This window comes from Tachyglossus aculeatus, chromosome 4 (assembly GCF_015852505.1).
Source record: "Tachyglossus aculeatus isolate mTacAcu1 chromosome 4, mTacAcu1.pri, whole genome shotgun sequence".
Taxonomy (NCBI): Eukaryota; Metazoa; Chordata; class Mammalia; order Monotremata; family Tachyglossidae; genus Tachyglossus; species Tachyglossus aculeatus.
In genome coordinates this window covers 60,738,386-60,760,636 of record NC_052069.1, presented here as the reverse complement: position 1 = coordinate 60,760,636, position 22,251 = coordinate 60,738,386, and the positions used below count along the sequence as shown (strand labels likewise).

General features: G+C 41.2%; 1 protein-coding gene across 8 annotated transcripts in view; it reads right to left on the bottom strand.

Annotated features, from left to right (window-relative positions):
* NTNG1 (netrin G1) overlaps positions 1-22,251 on the bottom strand; it is a 316,974-nt gene that overhangs the window by 38,423 nt on the left and 256,300 nt on the right. For 3 of the 8 annotated variants that reach the window (XM_038745999.1, XM_038746000.1, XM_038746001.1), the window contains one exon: positions 12,682-12,816. The exons of 3 other annotated variants lie outside the window; for them this stretch is intronic. In XM_038745999.1, coding sequence (XP_038601927.1) covers positions 12,682-12,816 — 135 coding nt within the window. Of the gene's footprint in view, positions 1-12,681; positions 12,817-18,390; positions 18,559-22,251 lie in introns of all 8 variants that reach the window. 2 more of the 8 variants (XM_038746005.1, XM_038745998.1) reach the window with 1 other exon arrangement.

Genomic DNA, 22,251 nt, shown 5'->3' with positions numbered 1-22,251 from the left:
TGCAAAGCACTGCACAAAGCGCTTGGGAGAGTACAGACTCTCTAGAGCTAGATACAAGCAAACTGATGTAGATATATTTCTGATCCTGAGTTGATGGAGAACGTAGTTTCATGTAATTGAATAAAAACTGAAGGCTTCTTAAGCCTTAATTTCCCAATTTACCCTCCTTTCAGTGTCATCTCTGTACTTGGATACGTTCCCTTTAAACACTTGATATTCACCCCACCCTCAGCCAACAGCACTTATATATATATATATCTTTGTTCTCTCCCATTTTCCCTACCCTTAATTTATGTTAATGCCTTATTCCCTACAAGATTAACTCCTTGTGGGCAGGGACTGTGTCTATCAATTCAATTGTGTTGTGCTCTTGCAAGAACTTAGCACAGTTCAATCTCTCATCCTATCCCAACTGGATTACTACACCAGCCTCCTTTCTGATCTCCCATCCTCCTGTCTCTCCCCACTTCAGTCTATACTTCACTCTGCTGCCTGGCTTATCTTTCTACAGAAATGCTCTGGACATGTCACTCCTTCCTCAAAAATATCCAGTGATTGCCTGTAAATTGAGTCGAGCAAAAACTCCTCACCCTTGGCTTCAAGGCTGTCCATCCCCTCACCCCCTCCTACCTCACCTCCCTTCTCTCCTTCTACAGCCCACCCCGCACCCTCCGCTCCTCTGCCGCTAATCTCCTCACCGTACCTCGTTCTCGCCTGTCCCGCCATCGACCCCCGGCCCACGTCCTTCCTCTGGCCCGGAATGCCCTCCCTCTGCACATCCACCAAACTAGCTCTCTTCCTCCCTTCAAAGACCTACTGAAAGCTCATCTCCTCCAGAAGGCCTTCCCAGACTGAGCCTCCCTTTTTCCTTCCCTCCTCCTTCTCCCCTCCCCATCACCCCCTTCCCTACCCCCTTCCCACCCCACAACACTTGTATATATTTCTACATATTTATTACTCTATTTTATTTGTACATACTATATTTTATTGATATGTATATAGTGATAACTCTATTTATTCTGATAGTATTGACACCTGACTACTTGTTTTGTTTGTTATCTGTCTCCCCCTTCTAGACTGTGAGCCCATTGTTGGGGTAGGGACTGTCTCTATATGTTGCTGATTTGTACTTCCCAAGTGCTTAATACAGAGCTCTGCACACAGTAAGCACTCAGTAAATACAACTGACTGACTGAATGAATGAAATGCTCTGCACACAGTAGGCACTCAGTAAATACCATTGGGTGGTTGACAAATCAATTATCCGACCTTGGTTCAGGAACCACTCCTCCATTTGTAACATTGTTTCCTAGAGAAAATTGGTTGACTTACATTTAGGCTAACGTTAAAGTCTTTCAAGAACTAATTCAGTTATGACTTCATGAGTAGCTTTAGTAAATTTACCTTCTCCCTTTATATTCCGATGAGGAACACCCTGTGAGTCAGGGATCATGTCTATTTCTTAACCGTGTATTCTTTTCCAGTGCTCTGCAAATGGTAAGCTCTTAATCAGTGCTACTACTACTATTAATAATAATTAAGGTACTTGAGAAGCAGTGTGGCTTAGTGGATAGAGCACGGACTTGGGAGTCAGAAGGACCTAGGTTCTAACCCCAGCTTCTCCACATGTCTGCTGTGTGACCTTGGGCAAGTGACTTAACTTCTCTATGCCCCAGTTACCTCTTCTGTAAAATGGGGGCTAAGACTGTGAGCCCCATGTGGGACAAGGACTGTGTCCAACCTGATTACCTTGTATCTACCCCAGTGCTTAGAACAGTTCTTGGCATATAGAGCTTAACAAGTGCCATAATTATCATAGCATTCTGATTGCAGTGTGCAATTACAAAAGCTGAACTTGCTATGCCGCATGTTTGTAGCTAGAGTGCCAGCTTTGTCTTTGTGCAGTTGATATCTTCCTTCTGCTTGTTCTTGGCATGGCAGGAAATTTTTAGGGACTCTTTTTCTTGTCCTCCTGCCTGTTCGGGTCAGCAGTGCACTCCTGAATAGGGCCACTCGGACATCCAGGGTTCTGTCAAACAGCGCTACTACCTCTTCAGCAGCAAGTACCAATATTCTAACTGCCTACTCACATGGGGTTTTTTGAGTTCAGGTATGAGGTATTCCACTGGCATTAGGAGTTGTGCTTGACCTGTTTTTCATTAGTGGTGATTGTAGTATTTGTTAAGCACTGACTTTGTGCCGGGCACTGTACTAAGCACTGGGGTGGCTACAAGCAAATTGGGTTGGACAAATTAAGTTTGCCACTGAGCTATCTTCACCCTCACACCCAGTCCCCCTGGAGCCAACAAGAAGTTTACAATCTCCCGTTGGGATGGCGATCCCTGTAGAAATGATGGCTCTCATGGAAAACCTTTAGGAAGATACAAGCCTGGCATCCACAACATTGCCAAGATCCATCATCATCATCATCATCAATCGTATTTATTGAGCGCTTACTGTGTGCAGAGCACTGTACTAAGCGCTTGGGAAGTACAAGTTGGCAACATATAGAGACAGTCCCTACCCAACAGTGGGCTCTCAGTCTAGAAGGGGGAGACAGAGAACAAAACCAAACATACTAACAAAATAAAATAAATAGAATATATATGTACAAGTAAATAAATAAATAAATTGAGTAACAAATATGTACAAACATATATACATATAAACAGGTGCTGTGGGGAAGGGAAGGAGGTAAGATGCGGGGGTGGAGAGGGGGACGAGGGGGAGAGGAAGGAAGGGGCTCAGTCTGGGAAGGCCTCCTGGAGGAGGTGAGCTCTCAGTAGGGCCTTGAAGGGAGGAAGAGAGCTAGCTTGGTGGATGGGCAGAGGGAGGGCATTCCAGGCCCGGGGAATGACGTGGGCCGGGGGTCGATGGCGGGACAGGCGAGAACGAGGTACGGTGAGGAGATTAGCGGCAGAGGAGCGGAGGGTGCGGGGTGGGCTGTAGAAGGAGAGAAGGGAGGTGAGGTAGGAGGGGGCGAGGGGATGGACAGCCTTGAAGCCAAGGGTGAGGAGTTTCTGCCTGATGCGCAGATTGGTAGCCACTGGAGATTTTTGAGGAGGGGAGTAACATGTCCAGAGCGTTTCTGGACAAAAACAATCCGGGCAGCAGCATGAAGTATGGATTGAAGTGGGGCGAGACACGAGGATGGGAGATGAGAGAGAAGGCTGATGCACTAGTCCAGACGGGATAGGATGAGAGCTTGAACGAGAAGGGTAGCGGTGTGGAGGGAGAAGAAAGGGCGGATGGCAATCCACCCTTTCCTCTCCCTCCACACCGCTACTCTCCTCGTTCAAGCTCTCATCCTATCCTGTCTGGATTACTGTATCAGCCTCCTCTCCCATCTCCCATCCTCTTGTCTCTCCCCTCTTCAATCCATACTTCACGCCACTGCCCAGATTGTTTTTGTCCAGAAACGCTCTGGGCATGTTACTCTCCTCCTCAAAAATCTCCAGTGGCTACCAATCAACCTATGCATCAGGCAGAAACTCCTCACCCTGGGCTTCAAGGCTGTCCATCACCTTACCCACTCTTACCTCACCTCCCTTCTCTCCTTCTATGGCCCAGCCCTCACCCTCCTCTCCTCTGCCGCTAATCTCCTCACCGTGCCTAGTTCTCGCCTGTCCCGCCGTCAACCCCCGGCCCATGTCCTCCCCCTGGCCTGGAATGCCCTCCCTATGCACATCCGCCAAGCTAGCTCTCTTCGTCCCTTCAAGGCCCTACTGAGAGCTCACCTCCTCCAGGAGGCCTTCCCAGACTGAGCCCCCTCCATCCTCTCTCCCTCCTCCCCTGCTCCATCCCCCCCTTATCACCTTCCCCTCCCCACAGCACCTGTATGTATGTATATATGTTTGTATGTATTTATTACTCTATTTTATTTGTACATATTTATTCTATTTATTTTATTTTGTTAATATGTTTTGTTTTGTTCTCTGTCTCCCCCTTCTAGACTGTGAGCCTATATGTTGCCAACTTGTACTTCCCAAGCGCTTAGTACAGAGCTCTGCACACAGTAGGCGCTCAATAAATACGATTGAATGAATGAATTAAAGTTACATCCAAATCATGTTTGGGAACAAGACAATTCTACATTCTCCTTTTCCACCCTGCTCTTTCCAACACAGCCAGGTGAGGACAAGCGGCAGCCAAATGTCTGTGCACTTATAGGACATTGGGGTTGAAGCTGTGTCTATATTGGTTCTGTAGCCTATGTCAAGTGATCTCGTGATCTCGTACTGTTGAACAGCCCCGTCTCGGCAGGGAGAAGCATGAAACTGCTTTTACAGTCACAGTGTTCTCTAACTCCTGTGATACTCACTCTTTTTCTTTAATTTTAATTTTAATTTCTTTAATTTTTATACTGTGTTTCTCTTATTTCATTGTTTCACCTTTCTTTCTGTGCCAGTTACCACCCCTCCCTCCTTTACTCTTAGACTGAGAGTCCCTTGAGGGCACAGAACTGTGTCTAAATTTCATTCTTAGAGCTTAGTACAGTTCTATACACACAGCAGATGCTTAATAATAAATACTCCACCTACAATTCATTCAATCATATTTATTGAGCACTGACTGTGTGTAGAACTCTGTACTAAGCACCTTGAGTACAATATAAGTGAACAGACACATTTCCTGCCCACAATGAACTTACAAGTAATACTTTTTTCTTTCATCTGGGAAAGTAGTTCATGTGCCTTGTGTGGCAGCACATGCTGCTTGAGTGGACTCAAGACACTTTGTTTCACTACCAATCAGTCATATTTATTGAATGCTTACCATGAACAGAGCACTGTATCAAGTGTTTGGGAGAGTACAATTTAACAGAGTTGGTGGACACACTCCCTGCCCACAGTGAGCTTATGTTTTATTTTATGGCCAAAGATTATATGGTCATTTTGTTCTCTGTCCCATGGCCACCAACAGCATTTAACTGTGATTGACTCTCCATTACAGACTGTTCATAGATCTAATTAGGTGAACATCCCATCCTGTATTTCTAGCTAAACATTTGCTTGCTGTGCACTCAGAAAATCGGTAACTCCACTTGCCTAGAAAAAGCAGAAGGTGAATTAACTAACAAAAATTCATGTCTCTTGAAAGTATTTCAGAGTCAATTTTATGTTTTAGGTAAGGAACTATGGCTTTTATTATTCAATGATTAACCAGTATCATGATTAGCATGTCTGTAAATCAAACCTGCTTATGGTTTTGCAAGATATTTCAGTTCTAAATATGGTAAACTTTGGAAAATGTAGGTAACAGAAGAGACAGTGGTGTCTAAATGATTTTAAGATGAATGGGATGATTATGAAAGCTTGAAAATCATTCAGCATGGCTTAATGGAAAGAGCACAGGCTTGGGAGTCAGGGTGTGGGTTCTAATCCCAGGTTTTAATCCCAGCTCCGCCACTTGTTCATTCATTCAACAGTATTTATTGAGCACTTACTGTGTGCACAGCACTGTACTAAGTGCTTAATAATAATGGTATTTAAGTGCTTACTAAGTGCCAAGCACTGTACTAAGCACTGGAGTAAATACAAGGTAACCAGGTTGTCCCACGTGGGGCTCACAGTCTTCATCCCTATTTGACAGATGAGGTAACTGAGGCACAGAGAAGTTAAGCTACTTGCCCAAAGTCACACAGCTGATAAGTGGCAGAATGGGATTAGAACCCACGACCTCTGACTCTCAAGCCCATGCTCTTTCCACTAAGCTATGCTGCTGTGTGCCCATGGACAAGCCACTTAACTTCGCCGTGCCTCAGCTCATCTGTCAAATGGGGATGAAGACCGTGAGCCCCACATGGGACAACCTGATTACCTTGTATTTACTCTAGTGATTAGTACAGTGCTTGGCACATAGCGGTTAACAAATACCATAATTATTATTATAGGTTTATGACACCATTGAGTATGGAGTTTTTGTGGGTTCATCCCTAATACTTCTTTCCTTAGGTATCAGTTCTTCCATCACCTTTTAGATTGTGAGCCCACTTCAGGTGAGCTAAGGACCATGTCCGAGTAACTCGACTTGATGAGTATACTGTTCTGTATATTCTAAGGGCTTCTCAATGCCTCAAATCAACTGTTTAAAATGTCAGATAGCAGCAAGCCCCATTCTATCCTTATGAAGATATAAATAGTAAGTCACAGCCTATTTTCTTTCATAAAATAGTTTAAAATTTGAGATTTAACTCCGTAGCAATCTGCAAAGGCAGCTGTGACTCAAGTTGGGTCAGCATTATCATTGCAGCAATTAAATGTTAAATAGAGCTCACCTAATTCTAGTCCTCCATGTGCTATGATGTGATTTTCTGACACTGCAATTGATCAGTGGCTAAATTAGTTTGAAAACCAGCTCTCCTGTATGCCTATAAGTTGTATATCTCCTGTACAGGAAAATCACCAGGCCAATGTAGCACTGCTTATTATTGATTGGCATGATACAAAATATGGATTCACCTAATGACTGGTGATTTCTCTGAGTCATTAAGTACAGAAGAGTGCATTTTAGAAGATTCCTAAACATGAATTTTATAATTGCATCAATAATTCCTTTTATGAAATAGCAGAGCCTACATTTATGTTCCATAACAATAATGTTTGGAGGAAACCATTGCAGAAAATCGGATTTATAATATCCACCTGCAGGAGGAAGTAATTAGGATTTATAAAAGTGCATCAGTGCAGTTCTTTCCTTTATACAATGTAGTTTACTGTGGTTCAAAACGATAAAACATAACAAAAATGGGATAGAAGAAATGGTTCATAACCAACTCAGCCATCAGAAAGCTGACCTAAAGGGTGCTTGGTCTATTAAATATGTGATATCAACGAGTGTCAAAAATAAAACGAAAGCAAGCCCACAGTTAGGAATTCCAAGCCCTTTCATTGGAGTTATTCTTCTAATGCTAACCTTCTCACTGTGCCTCGATCTCGTCTGTCTTGCTGCCAACCCCTAGCCCACGTCTTGCCTCTGGCCTGAAATGCCCTCTCCTCAAATCTGACAGGCAATTACTCTCCCCTTCCCCCAAGGCCTTCTTGAAGACACATCTCCTCCAAGAAGCATTTCCAGACTAAGCCCCACTTTTCCTCATATCCTACTTCCTTCTGCATCACTCTGACCTGCTCCCTATGCTCTTCCCCTATCTCAGTGGCACAGCAATTATGTAAGTATTTGCAATTTTATTTATTTGTACTGATGTCTGTCTCTTCTCCTCTAAACTGTAAGCTTGTTGTAGGCAGGGAATGTCACTGTTTATAACTGTGTTGTACTTTCCCAAGTGCTTAGTACAGTGCTCTGCACACAGTATAATAATAATAGTAATAATAATAATAATGATGGAATTTGTTGAGCGCTTAGTACGTGCCAACACTGTTCTAAGCTCTGGGGTAGATACAATAATCAGGTTGTCCCACGTGGGGCTCGCAGTCTTAATCCTCATTTTACAAATGAGGTAACTGTGGCACAGAGAAGTTAAGTGACTTGCCCAAAGTCACACAGCTGACAAGTGGGGGAGTTGGGATTAGAACCCACGACCTCTGACTCCCAAGCCTATGCTCTTTCCACTAAGCCATTATGCTTCAATAAATACGATTGAATGAATGAACTCTATTGTACTGCACTCTTCTAGGGGCTTTGTATGCAGTACTTTGTACACAGTAAGCACTTAATACCACTGAATGATTAACTTTGATTGCTGCTTAACTGGCTTTCTTAATTCTTAAAGCCCTTAATGATCATCAATCATTATCACATATCATGAATAATATTTACGGAGTGCTTACTGTGTGCAGAGCACTGTACAAGGCTCTGGGAGACTATAACAGTTGGTATGCTCTCCCTTCACACATTCGCCAAGCTAGCTCTCTTCCTCCCTTCAAAGCCCTAGTGAGAGCTCACCTCCAGGAAGCCTTCCCAAACTAAGCCCCCTCCTTCCCCTCCCCACAGCACCTGTATATATGTTAATACAGATTTATTACTCTATTTTACTTGTACATATTTACTATTCTATTTTATTTTGTTAATATGTTTCGTTTTGTTGTCTGTCTCCCCTTCTAGACTGTGAGCCCATTGTTGGAGGGACCGTCTCTACATGTTACCAGCTTGTACTTCCCAAGTGCTCTGCACACAGTAAGCACTTAATAAATACGATTGAATGAATGAATGAAGATACAGATTCCCTGTTCATAATGAGTTTACAGTCTAGAGGGAGATACACACATTGATATACATAAATAATTTATAATATATGATTTATAGGTATGTACATAAATGCTGTGGGCTTGAGGGTGGTGTGTTTATCCAGTACTCAAAGGTCACAGATCCAAGTGCATAATTGACACAGAAAGGAGAGGGAGCCAGGGAAAAATGGGCTTAATTGAGGAAGGCCTCTTGGGGGAGATGTGACCTTAATAAGGCTTTGAAGGTGGGGAGAGTGATGGTCTGGCATATACTGTGGGGAGGGGAGGAGCTCCAGGCTAGGTGTAGGATGTGGGAAAGGAATCAGCGGAGAGATAGAAGAGATCGAGGCACAGTGAGTAAGCTGTGTGGACAGGGCTAGGAATCAACACTGGCTGCTTCTTTCCCGCTTCTAGAGCCTCATCCTTGTTTTACTGAGATGTAGCCAGAAATGCTTTTATTTTGAACAGAGTGGGGTTAATACCAGGTTTGCCAACCAGGATTGCATGTAAATTCGTGCAAATGTGTCACAGTTGCAGCTATGTCTGGTGCTAAAAGCACAGGAGTAGCCACGTCCATTTCTACCGCTACCACTGCAAGGACGGTATATTCAAGGAAAGCCTGTAAAACATGAGCTAAAATTGCTGGTGCCTGTAAAAGCATTTTGATATCCCTACGCAGTGATCTACTTTCACCAATCACACCACAGTAAACACTAATGTTGATGATAATGCCACTCACAGCAGAAACCAAGACCATTAAACCTCTGCAACTATTAGCAGTTATTTTACCCATACAATGCCATAATGAATGATTTGTGTATGTGGTGCACAGACCCTAAGTGATCGAACTGGAAAGAGGTAATAGATTGAGGGTAGTCTAGTCATTGAAGGAGTCAAATGTTCACTACTGAAGAATATATGACCTCCTGCAACCACCTGAGCGCCATTTACCTAATGTCCTCTTCCACTGATTTAAATTAAACCCTAATTGCCTGAAAAGGTCAGCACGGATTAGTGGAAAGAGCATTGGCTTGGAAGCCAGAGGATGAGGATTCTAATCCCCTTTCCTCCACTTGTCTACTGTGTGACCTTGGACAAGCCACTTCTCTGTGCCTCAATTACCTCATCTGTAAAATGGGGATTAAGACTGGGAGCCCCACATGGGACAACCTGATTACCTTCTGTCTACCCCAGAGCTCAGGATAGTGCTTGGCATATAAAGTGCTTAACAAATACCACAGTTATTATTATATCAAGCCTCAAAATCCTATGGTTGAAATAGTAATTTAACAAGTTAAAATTTAATACCCTTAGGGAAGAAACTCAGGGAAACCAAGAAATCAAAATAGAAGAAGCAGTAATGATGAGGTAGGCAGTGAATTTTTAGGAATAAATATTAATTCAATATCTGATATAGCTAGTGTTGTCTTAGCTGACACAAAACAGTTATTCAAGTCACTTCTGCTCTGCCAAGGATTTTATAAATTTGCTTTATCAGGATCATCCTTATCGTTTCCTGCCATCTTAAAATTCTCCTGCATAATCACCATTGCCCTGTTCCACTTGTTCACAAGCTATAGGGGTCTTACACTCAATGGGTTTAATAATAACAAATGACTTGCGATCCTATCCTATCCCTATCACTTTCTCTATCCCGTTTTCACTACTGCAACAGCCTCCTTGCTGACATCCCTGCCTCCTGCCTCTATCCATTCCAATTCATACTTCATTCTGCTGCCTGGATCATTTTTCTACAAAACCACTCAGTCCATGTCTCAGGAACCTCCAGTGGTTGCCCATCCACCTTCACATCAAACAGAAACTCCTTTGCATCACCTTTAAAGCATGCACATCCCCTAAATGAGGCGTTCCCCTATTGCCCCTCCCTTCTGCATTGCCTGAACATGGATTTGTACCCTTTATTCAGCCCACCTTTAGCCTCACAACAGTTACATACATATATGTGATTCATTCTAATGTCTGTCTCCCCATCTAGACTGTAAGCACCTTGTGGTCAGGGAGCATGTCTATCAACTCTGGCACATGGAACTCTCTCAAGTGCTGAGTACACTGCTCTGCGCACTGTAAGCACTCAATAAATATGATGGATCGATAGACAAACAATTCAGGTGGTTGATTAACCTTTGAAGCATTGAATTGCTCTCTACCATCCTCTCCAAACCCTTAGTAAGGCATTTTGAGGATTTTTTTTGCTGGTGATTGAATTTGACTTCGTCAGTGAAATCCATTTGTAAGTGAATTATTAGATAGGTTTTGGAGAATTTAACCCCAACCCTTGAGTGTGTACATGTTTGTGTGTATGTATGTCTACATATGTATGACTATATTTCCATATGAATTTTCACCAAATCTCGGCTGGGGAAATATTCAGGCATAATTCAGGTTACTTGTGAGTAATACTCCTCTGCAGGATGGATTAGTTAGCAACCACTGATTCCATATTATCTAGGCATTTCTCAAAGACGTTAATGAAAAACTCATTTTGTCAGTACAGAATTAACCAAATCCAGTAGCATTAATCTGGGCTAATGAATCACTCTAATTTGCGTGAGTAGCAGAGTCAATAGTGAAATATTGGCCCAGTATAGCATTGGTTCTTAAATCCTAAGAGGTCATGAACTAGGTATACAGGACTCATCACTCACTAGTGAAACATTAAATAGCTGTATTCATTCAATGTATCTGGAAGCACAAGTGCCAAAAGATAATCAATTTAAAATTACAAGGGGAATTTAGGTAGGCTGAATATAATTGCCCACCGGGGTTTAATCAACACTCATCATCTTGCAGAAAGCACCAAGGGATCTTTTTAATGATCACAAGTTGTCATGCCTGCAGGAGTCTATTTCAACCATAAGGCACTGTCGCCAGCAAGACAAGAAGAGTTTAGACAGAGAGGAGCTATTCCATTAAGCTCTGCAGATTTCTAGGTGAAGGATGCTATTTAAAGACCAGTCTCATACACAGGCCTCAGGGCCCTCCTAACCAATATGGAAAATGAAAAACTTTCTAATCCATATACAGTTAAGCGGGACGCAGGTGAGTCTGGTGAGGAGATGTGATATCGGCAATGTGCTTTGGATACTGGGATACTGAAACCTGGTAACATGAATGTCCAGAGATGGCATGTGGGAGGAAGAGGAGTGAGCAGGGGCACAGAGCTAAGCCTTTTGGGGAAAATGTATTTGATCCTAAATCCAGTCCAAGCAATAGGGATGAGGCTCCTTCGGTAGCATGACACCTAGTAGATCTGCAGCATTGGATAGGAGGGTTGGAAGATGAGACATAGCAGTAGCTAAGAAAAGAGAAAAAATAGAAGGTATCTATTCAGCTGTTTAGGCAGAATTAAACCCATTGGGGGTTATAAAATCAAAGAGCCACTTGCTACAGGAATTAGTTTATCTTTATCATATATGCAGTTTGACATGACTGGCCCTGCAATACCATTCTTTTAAGATGGGCTGATCACCCTCAGATATGTCAGAATAAACTGAACACTATCTGTGATTGATTCTCGGAACAGTAGCTCTCTAAAGTCTCAATTTTTCTTCATTTATTTTTAATTATCATCCCTTTTAGTTTTATTATTTAGATTGGGTTATTGGAGAGATCATAGACCTGGGCATTCAGATTTTATTTAATTTACAAATTTGAGGTTTATAATATGCATTCAGTTCAAGACATTCTCAATTTATTCACATACCTAGGTCCTGAATAAGACATTCCCTGTTTTTGGACACTTGTCACTCATCTTTCTTTTTTAAGAGGAAAAAAAAGGCAACTTAGTTTTTTTTTTTCACAATTTAGGTGCATGGAGGCCAACCAGGATTATAGATAGGTTCCTGGTGTTCTGAAGATCTTTTCCAGATCCAGACTCCATAAGGAATGCTTCAGGGTTCAAGGGACTTTAGGAAGGACTAAATCCCATTTCTGACTCAATTCATTTTCAGGGTGGAAACAGTCATCTTTAGAATCCCAAACATACCATGATTTGTAAAAGCCAAGCCCAACATGTTTAGCCCTGAGAAAAATATGATATCTTAACAGGACAGATGGCCTCTAACTTTGTAGTTAGGCATCAAACGTTTGTATATGGTTCATTTGTGTTTGGTGGGACACCAAGTCAGTTTGTTAGTTATGATAATAAGCGCTGATTGCACTGCCAAGCACTGTGCTAAGTGCTGGGGTAGAATCAAGACAATCGGATTAGCCGCACAGATCTGTAACAATGCTTTGGTACAGACTCCACAGGCAGAGCCGGGGCTGGGAATAGACTTTTGACAGAGCCCTTAGGGGGATGGAATCTCCAATTGATTGACTGCTCTTCACTTCACATGTTGGGCTGATAAGGTGACATTGGGAATTTGATGGGAGCAAAAGCTCTTTTTCTGCTTCAGGTAGCTTCACATGCCAAGCATAAAAAAGCAGAAGCAGCAAAGCTGCAAGGAGGCCAAGGGCAGCTCCCAGAGTTACTTACGTTGACAGCCCTCGAGCCAGTAATTCCCAGGCAGACACTCATCACATTTAGGCCCTGATGTTCCCTCCTTACACTCACAATATCCTGTGTCATTACAGCGGTCATGGATTGAGCCAAAAGGATTACAATAACACTCTGTAGAAACAAGACAATACACATCCACATAGCTTACAAATTACAGTAAAGGGTTATTTCCCACAGATTACTTAAAAACAGCCCATTAATGAAATGCTTTAGGAAGAGGCTGCTGTAGGCCTATTTATTAATATCCTCAGGTGTCCTTGATACTGTTTTGTGATTCAGAAGTAAATCAAATGAAAACCTGAAAGGGAATAAGGCATTTTGCAGCTCTTCAATGCTAACCCATAATAGTGGAGCTCACAGTTGGTAGGAAATTTTTAGATCAGTTAATGAACATTAGGAAAGGCTGAATATCAAGGGCAAATCTATTGACCATCAACATAAAGTTGGTTTTAAATTATTCACACAGGCTTACCTGTACCACTCAATGCTTTTGTACTGCTAAACATTCTTACAGTGCAATATTCATTACATCGTATTTATTGAGCGCTTACTGTGTGCAGAGCACACACGCACTCTGCTTATTTTCAAGATAGTCTTTCCTAATGTTTCTGGAATGGTACAATAATTCATTCAGGTATTTTTAGTTGTGTTGATAAGAATTTCACTTAGGTAAGTTAGTGTAGTTACTGTGTTTTCGAAATGAACAATCTTGATGAAAGAGTAAATTCTACATTCCCCAACTTAATTTCAAACCTGTAATTTCCATCATATTTCTTTTTTATTTGGAAGAGGGATGAGCTTATTTAAAGGGAAAAGATTAGGAGATATATATATATATATATATATATATATATGTATACATATATATATGTATGCTCACTGTGAAGTACATATAGTATCAGCCATTCTGGAGTCCTGACCATATGGGAAGGTGCTGAGCTGGGTTTTAGTAGGTCTCAGACAACTTCTCTCAACTCCAGAGGTGTCAACAGATTCAGATATCATCTACTTCATTCCTGGCACCTCTGGGGCCATGTTTAATTCCTACCTATGTATTTTCTCGTAGTGCTTAGTACAGTGCTCTGCACACAGCAAGCACTTAATACTATTCCTATTTTTATTACTACTGTTTTGGCAAGTGGATCTACCAATATTTATCATGGGAAAGGTCTTTAAACTTTCCATCCTAGATTTCTTCATCTTGCACAGTAGGGACAGTGATGACTGCTGTTACCTACCTTACAGGGATTAGTTAGATAGCCCCATTTCTCCACAGACTGGCCCAAAGGGGTTGTGGCCAGGGATAGAAGGCAGCCAGAATAAGGCTTTGGGAAGCAGGTACTGTGGTTGATTTTTCCCATGAGCTCAAAATGGATTGGAGGGTCTGCAAGGTCAAGAGAATAAACTCTCTACGGCAGCTAACCCTCCCCTCTTTCTGTGGTCATAAACCTTATTAATGTTGGGGTGAATGCCAGAAGGAGGGCCTGGAACTTCCTTTCCTGTTTGTCCCTGGAGGCTGTGAGCTTTGGGCTCCTGGGGCAGAAATGTGTCTCACTGTTTTAATGATTCAAGGTAATCCTAGTCCTAAATCTTGGAATCAGTACAGCAGCATAGAGGGTAGAGGTCATGGTTGAATAGGCGAGGAGAATTCCAAAGTTTTCCCCTTTTGATCTGCCCCATTAGGTTGAAAAATCAGCTCTTCTGTGAGATGGGAGGGAAGAATGGGTAATGTTGAAATGTTTCCAGATCCAAAGTGAAAATGGAAGGTGTTTAAAAAAAGAAAAAATCCTCAGTAGAAAATCGGTCATTTTTCTTCCCCGCTGCTTATGAGCTATAAATTCCGGGTGAAATTAAAACTATTTGGCAGGCTCCAGAAGTAGGCATTAGTACCTCTCACAAACATAATTCTACAATAATCACCTCATCAATTAGCTAGCAGCATTAATGAATGAATTTGAAGTCCAAGATGCCAGAAAACACTATAGAATCTTGTGCAGCATGAGGCCTCAGTGGGATTCATGAAAACGTTGGGCAATTCTGTATGTCAAGGAACAGCACCAACTGTATTAAGCTTTCAATTTTAATTAAAAATTGTTTGTAATCCAAATGCCCCATGTTATATACTATTTGCTCTACATTTTACCCATAAAATAAGCAGGTGTAAACAAGTATATTTATTCCTACTGAAAATAAAATTTACAGCCTGTAAAGTGATGAGAAGAAATTCTCTGGGCCACAGGGTAGTTTAGACCCTACAACAATTTTACCATGGATGCAAGGGGTTCACAGGTTCTGAAGGTTTTGGCTTAGGATTATGAGAGTAAATTAAACTAATAATTATTTTTGGAGGTGAGTAGCAAATAGAGTCCAAATTTTTAGGGTTTTACCTGCTGTAATCTGATTTCTCCTCCCTGAATCTTTTAGTAAAAATTAAGGTTTAACCTGAAAAACATCAAATTTTTAAAAATTAATTAAGCTTTTCACTGCCAAAAATGGACATAAATTGACTTACGAATTTTCATGGTCACCAATAGACTCAGCATGAAATTTGGAATGAGATACCTAGAAGATATCACCATGTTTAAATGCATCTTAAATTTATTCCAGGGGGATTTCCATTTCCAAATTTTAATGACTAACTTTCTGTGGGTAACTTGGCCCCTGTGTTCAGTTTTTGTTCATCTACTGTGTGACGGTCATCAGCCTCCTTGCCTAATACGGAACCTCCTCTCAAAGCCAAGGTTTGGAGCATGTTTCTGTTGGCATTACTATGTAAGACAACAGGTAACATGGAAGTCCAACATTCATTGAACGATTTGCATCATTTGCAAATGTTGGAAAATAGTATTATGACCAAAGACTCCCTTGCCCCATTCACTGTCGCATGTATGAAATGTAAGAGAGAAGCTAAAATAAAAAGAATAAAATTATAATTTTTCTATACTTTCCTCCAATTTTCAAAAAACAAAACCCATTCATTACCCTCTGTGCTATATCATTTTTAAAATCCTAAAAGGTCATCCCCAAACGTAAGTGGTAACTATATGAGAAGCAGCGTTGCTCTGTGGAAAGAGCCTGTGCTTTGGAGTCGGAGGTCATGGATTCAAATCACAGCTCCACCAATTGTCAGCTGTGTGGCTTTGGGCAAGTCACTTAACTTCTCTGTGCTTCAGTTACCTCTTCTGTAAAATGGGGATTAAGACTATGAGCCCTCCATGGGACAGCCTGATCACATTGTAACTTCCCCCGCGCTTAAAACAGTGCTTTGCACATAGCAAGTGCTTAATAAAAGCCATTATTATTAACTATATGGCATTCTTTTGAGTCTATAATTTAGAGGTCACACTGTTAGAAACTCAGTCAAGAAATAAACCACATAACTCAGTTTCCATCTTAACATTTGGGTTTCTGTGACACAGGAACATGTAAATATATTCTCTGATTGTAACTGTGGCTCACCAAAGAGTTATTAAATCCTTACACAGGGATCATTTTGAGAGGTTTTAAGGAAAAATGGAGTGCTCAACCAGCATCCAGCAATCACAGGGGCCTGTGCATAGGCAGGTAGCATTGGGGATGCAGTAGAATGTCAAGTGTTACTAGCATTTCAGTACATTATGCATAGCTTCAATGATTTGATTGGATTTTTTGTCCTTTCATTTTTTAAGAAGGGAATGATCAAGGGACCTTGGATCTGGCTGCAAAAATCAGGACAAGGCATTTGGATGAAAATCAAAATTTCAAATTTCTGAAACAATTAGTTTTACTCAGATCTAATCCTGTTCAATGATGCAGGCCAAGCCTTCATACTTTTATCAATGCTTTTCACGCATCTTGGAATTAAATTCACACCTCAATTATATGTTTTCGGCCATTATTGAACCCACTTCCGTGGTCTTCACAAAGACAAAAGCTCTCGCTGCTGATTGCTGCCTTAATAGAAGCTCTGAGGGCAGACTTTGGAGATGGAGTTATCCCCAAGTATCTGAAAACATCAGCATACTGCCCTCTGTAAATGGGATATTAGAGCCAGTAACAACTTGGCTTTACGAATATATGTAAGATTCTATAGGAGCAGAGTTATAGGGTTAATTCATGTTTAATTAAACTGTACATAAAAGATTAATAAAACAGGCATTGATAAGATTCCAGTTCAGTATATTTGCCCGATACAATAATGTAATTGGGGCAGGGATAGCTTTTACCAAATTTCAGTAGCATCTAAAGAGTTAGTCTTATACTTACCATGTAGTTTATTTGACTTGTATAGTATCAAATAATAAACAGAAACCTGTTCGCCTCAACAAAAACAAATAAACTTTTCCCCAAATTTAATATTTGCTATACAATCTTTCTGGAAATATAGAAAACAAAGGTAAAAATGGCTCTTTAAAGGTGAAATGTTCACTAGTAAACTTCATTCCTAAATATGTATTAAGCCTTCTACATCAACACCTGAAATACATTTGATTAAAAAAGAAAAAAAGTGAATCTGCTGTTTTTTGACTAGGAATCAAATGAGCATTTTGGTTCTTCAACAGATTTTATATTCAACACATTAGTAACTAGGGCAGAGCAAGGTCCCAATCCTCAGATAATAATGACTTTGCCTTAGGCCTTCAGCTGAAGATAACCAATTGTATCTCTTTGCAATGCTTTATTCCTGATCTTTTGGAAAGACTCAGAAATCTACTCAGATGTGAAATCAGTGAAAGGTTTTCTGAATTTATTGGGTAAAAAGTAAAGGAGCCATTAAATTTTGTCTGCTTTTCATTTATCTTACCTAGACCTCAAATATACATTTTCCCATGATATTTCCATTGCATGAGAGGAAGACCTATCGAAATGTCATCTGGGAATGAACCCCAAACATCTTTATATTTCTGCTACTAGAGGCTAAATGGTGTAACCCTGAAGTCATGAAGACCATGGCTCATCTCCGCAACCACACTCAATTAAACTGAGTCTTTCTCATGTGCCTTTTTAATGTAATAGTACAAATGTCCAACTAGCTAAATTCCATGCTTCCTGCCATGAAATGAGACCCAATTGAATTTAATGAAGCCATTCATTTTATTTCACATGGTGCCTTCATGAACCTAGAGGACTCATGCAGTCCAGGGTTATGAATAGGGATGCTTAGATTTTTGTTTTTCATGACCCTTTCAAGATGAAATAGCGAGCATGAAAATATGGCTAAACTGAAGTCTTTCAACTGTTAAATTTTAACCTCTCATTTTTCAACTGGTGGTTTAACTTAGTTTTGCCTCTTTTTTTTTTAAGATCTGTGAAAATGTCACGCTTTCTGCCACAGTAGCTAAACAGGTGCCTCCTGGCTCAGGGCCTTCACACAAGTGGACCTAAGTCACAGCTGTAAGTTAAGGTGAAATCACATTTAGACAAAATCTGGTTAAACCACACATACGACAGTGATCCCACCTCGCTACAGCATTTAGCCGTTATTTTCAATGTTCTCTATTTTGTAGGAAGGTTCAAACGACATCACCAAAACACCTGTAAAGCTGAATGCTCAGCCTACCACCGATTTACTTGGATCCATCGCGGAAATAGAAAAGGCTCATTCTGGCTCAGCTAGCGGTGCTGCGCTTTGCTAGCCTAGGACTACATTAGCCCACGATAGCTTCAACGGCACAGAACAAAAGCCAGAATTATAATGAAACTGACCTATGCATACATTTTCATCGTCCAGCTCTGCAGAAGCATTTCTGAAGTAGCCCAGCCTGCATAACTCACAGTGCTTCCCTCTAGTGTTGTGCTTACAGCTCACGCATATGACTGTATTTAGCAGCTCGATATAACTGCACCGATTGGAGTGGCCGAAGCATTCACAGTCTTGCAAGGAAGAACAGAAATGTATACAAAATGTATACAGTAGCAGAGTCAGTGCACATCACATGCTTGGATAGAATGAGGCATGGGTAAAAAAAATGACAGCAGTTGCATGATTTTAGCATAACACACAGGGATCACAGATGTTTGGACTGGCATGGAAACAGCAGCTATTCCAAGCAGGATGGCATGGTCAGATATCCATAATATGGCCAAAGACTGTTTCGTCTTGGCAAGCCAGATGAAACTGAAACAGCATTTGCAGTTGTACACCTCTTAGGAGTTGAGAAGACACAGTTTCTACTGAGATAAATGCACCTGGAAATAGGAATCATTAACACCCAGGCTAGAGTTAGCCAAAGTCAGAAGAAAATCACATACGGTAAAGGAAATGATCCTTTAAAGCCTTTGGCAAATGGGAAAGAGAGATTAGTAATGCTGGTTTCCCCAAGGTTTCACTGCAACAGGCACAAAATGAGGAGGAGGAGTCTGCATTAGTCAATAAATTTCGGCTGTGAGGATCAAAGTAGTTCATATTCAATGCCTTGAATTGACAAGAAAAATGGCAGATTCTCCACTTTCCCTTTGGGCTTTGTAGACCTAAGCTCTGAGAGAACACAAAAGTTGCTCCATCCTGGAAAAATACAGCAAACCACTAGTGAATGAATACTTGTCTACACAAAGGGTAGTGTACTTGGGAATGTTTGTGAACAAATCACCATGCCTGAAGTAGTAGTCTTCAGCATTCGCTGTAGGATTTGGAAAATGTTATGGAGCCTTGAACTGAAAACAAACTTCAGTTTGCAGGATAATAATTTTTCTATAGTTCAAACACAGCCTAAACTAAATAAAACAGGAATTGAGAACTGTCAGAACATTTGAAATTTCAGTAAGTTCCTGGAACTTAAGGAATTCCTTTTTAAGGAATTGCCAAATTTGTACATTGACAATACATAACATTGCTTACTAGGCCCTTTTTTTGTCTTGAATTTGTAAATAAAAATGTTATAAGTGAATCATGATTAAGAAATAAAGCTAAAATTGTTCATGGATTTCTTTGAAAACATAGACCTATCTAGATTCATATGGAAAGCACACAGGAATGTGCCCTTCCGAATAATAGATTACATCCATACTGCCCCTATGTATTGCACAACTAAATTAGAGTAAATTTCTTTAGTTAGTTGGACAACACTGTGAAAGATTTCTAATCCCAATTCAGACACCTGGACAGTTGAACAAGGACAAAGGTTCCAGTAATGGAGGGTTTTTATAATTTAAAATTAAGATCAGTCTTCAGGGTGATGATTATTGGTTCATCTTTCAGAGACAACTCATTTCAGCAGTACAATTTAACCCCACCATGAATCCACATTTGCTTGATTTTCAAGGAGATATTCTTTGCTCAGAGCCCTCATCTCTTCCCTCTACTTTACACACGAGGCAGGTTTTCTTTACATGAGGGTAAAATCGAGTGTGCAAGTGTGATTTGATCCAGCGGGTGCTGTAACCGGAGTGATGGGAGATGGAGTCTCCAGTTAGAGAGTGTGAGAAAGAGCCGATTATAGTGATAGTGGTTTATGCAGTAATAATAATAATAAGGACATTTATTAAGCGCTTAATATATGCAAAGCACTATTCTAAGCACTGGGGAAGTTACAAGGTGATCAGGTTGTCCCACTGGGGGCTCACAGTCTTAATCCCCATTTTACAGATGAGGTAACTGAGGTAGTGCCACTCGCACTGTCTCTTCCCTACCAATCTTGGTCTGAGGAACATGCATTTTAGTAGAATGTCTCTAGGTTTTTAACAGTTGTTTCCTTTAACTTGGCTGACTGGCTGGCTTTATGTGCCTCTAACCTCTTGGTTCCCTTAGAGAAGCAGCGTGGCTCAGTGGAAAGAGCCCGGGCTTTGGAGTCAGAGGTCATGGGTTCAAATCCCGGCTCCGCCAACTGTCAGCTGTGTGACTTTGGGCAAGTCACTTCACTTCTCTGTGCCTCAGTTACCTCATCTGTAAAATGGGAATTAAGACTGTGAGCTCCCCATGGGACAACCTGATCACCTTGTAACCTCCCCAGCGCTTAGAACAGTGCTTTGCACATAGTAAGCACTTAACAAATACCATTATTATTATTATTAGTCCTTCTGTGTAACATATGCACTTGGATCTGTACCCCTTAAGCACTCTGACACTCCACCCTCAGCCCCATAGCACTTACGTACATATCCCTACGCTCTGCTGCTTCCCCTATTTTCAATTTATTTTAACGCCTGTCTCCCCAACTAGATTATAAGCTCCTGATCTTACCTCACTGATTTCCTACTAAAACTCAGTCTACCCACGTCACTCCTCTGGCACCAACTTACTCTTGGAACCTGGGTATCGCCTGCCACTTGCCACATCCTCCCTCTGCCCTGGAACCTTTCCTCCTTCTGTATATGAGAGATCATCACTTCCCACCTTCAAAGCTTTATTAAAACCACATCTCCAAAAGGTCTTCCTGATTAAGCTCTCTTTTCTCTTGCTCCTTCTCCTATGTACATAAATCTATACCCTCTATGCACTTGATATTCACCTCTACCCACAGCACTTGGGTGTATATATGTAATTCATTTCTTTATATTAATGTCTGTCTCCCACGGTAGACTGTAAATTCCTTGTGGTCAGGGAACTTACCTATCAACTTTATTGTATTGTACTCTCCCTAGATCTTAGTAAGTGCTGTGCAAACAGTAAACCATGAATAAATACCATTGATTGATTGATCTGCCCAGAGTAAGCACTCTAATCCTGGCTCTGCCACACGTCTGTTCTGTGACCTTGGGCAAGTCACTTAATTTCCCTTGGCCTCAGTTCCCTCATCTATAAAATGAGGATATAATAACAATAATAATAATAATAGCATTTATTGAGTGCTTACTATGTGCAAAGCACTGTTCTAAGCACTGGGGAGGTTACAAAGTGATCAGGTTGTCCTACGGGAGGTTCACAGTCAATCCCCATTTTCCAGATGAGGTAACGGAGGCGCAGAGAAGGTAAATGACTTGCCCAAAGTCACACAGCTGGAAACTGGCAGAGCTGGGATTTGAACCCATGACCTCTGACTCCAAAGCCCGGGCTCTTTCCACTGAGCCAAGCTGCTTCTTTAGAACGTAAGCCCCACGAGGATCAGGGACTGTGTCCAACCTGATTAACTTCTATCTACCCCAGAACTTACAACAGTGTTTGACACATAGTAAGGGCTTAAGAAATACCATTATTATTATTATTAAAACATTGCTTGATTGATTATACCTATACAGTAGTCATTTGTCCCTGATCGACCAAATGTCCAAATTTAGAATGTACAAAGCACATCCAATATTTTGAATCTGTAGAGCAAACAATAAAAAGACAAAGCATGCCAGGACAATAAATGTGCCTTAAGAAAATTGGCTAAGAGCAGTGGTAACTCTGTAGTATCTCTAACTGTCCTGACCAAACTAAACAATGTCAATTTATAGTCTCATATTTTAACCAAAGGCTCTTCCCTTCCTTTCCCCTAATGGAACAGAGCTTCGAGTTGATTAACTATGAGGAAGAGGAGGAATAAGAGGAGGAGCGAAAAGATGGGAAAGAGGAGGGGAAGGATAGGGAGGGGATGTCCAAGAGGAGATTGAGTAGTAGGAGGAGAAATAGGAAAGGAAAGAGGAGGA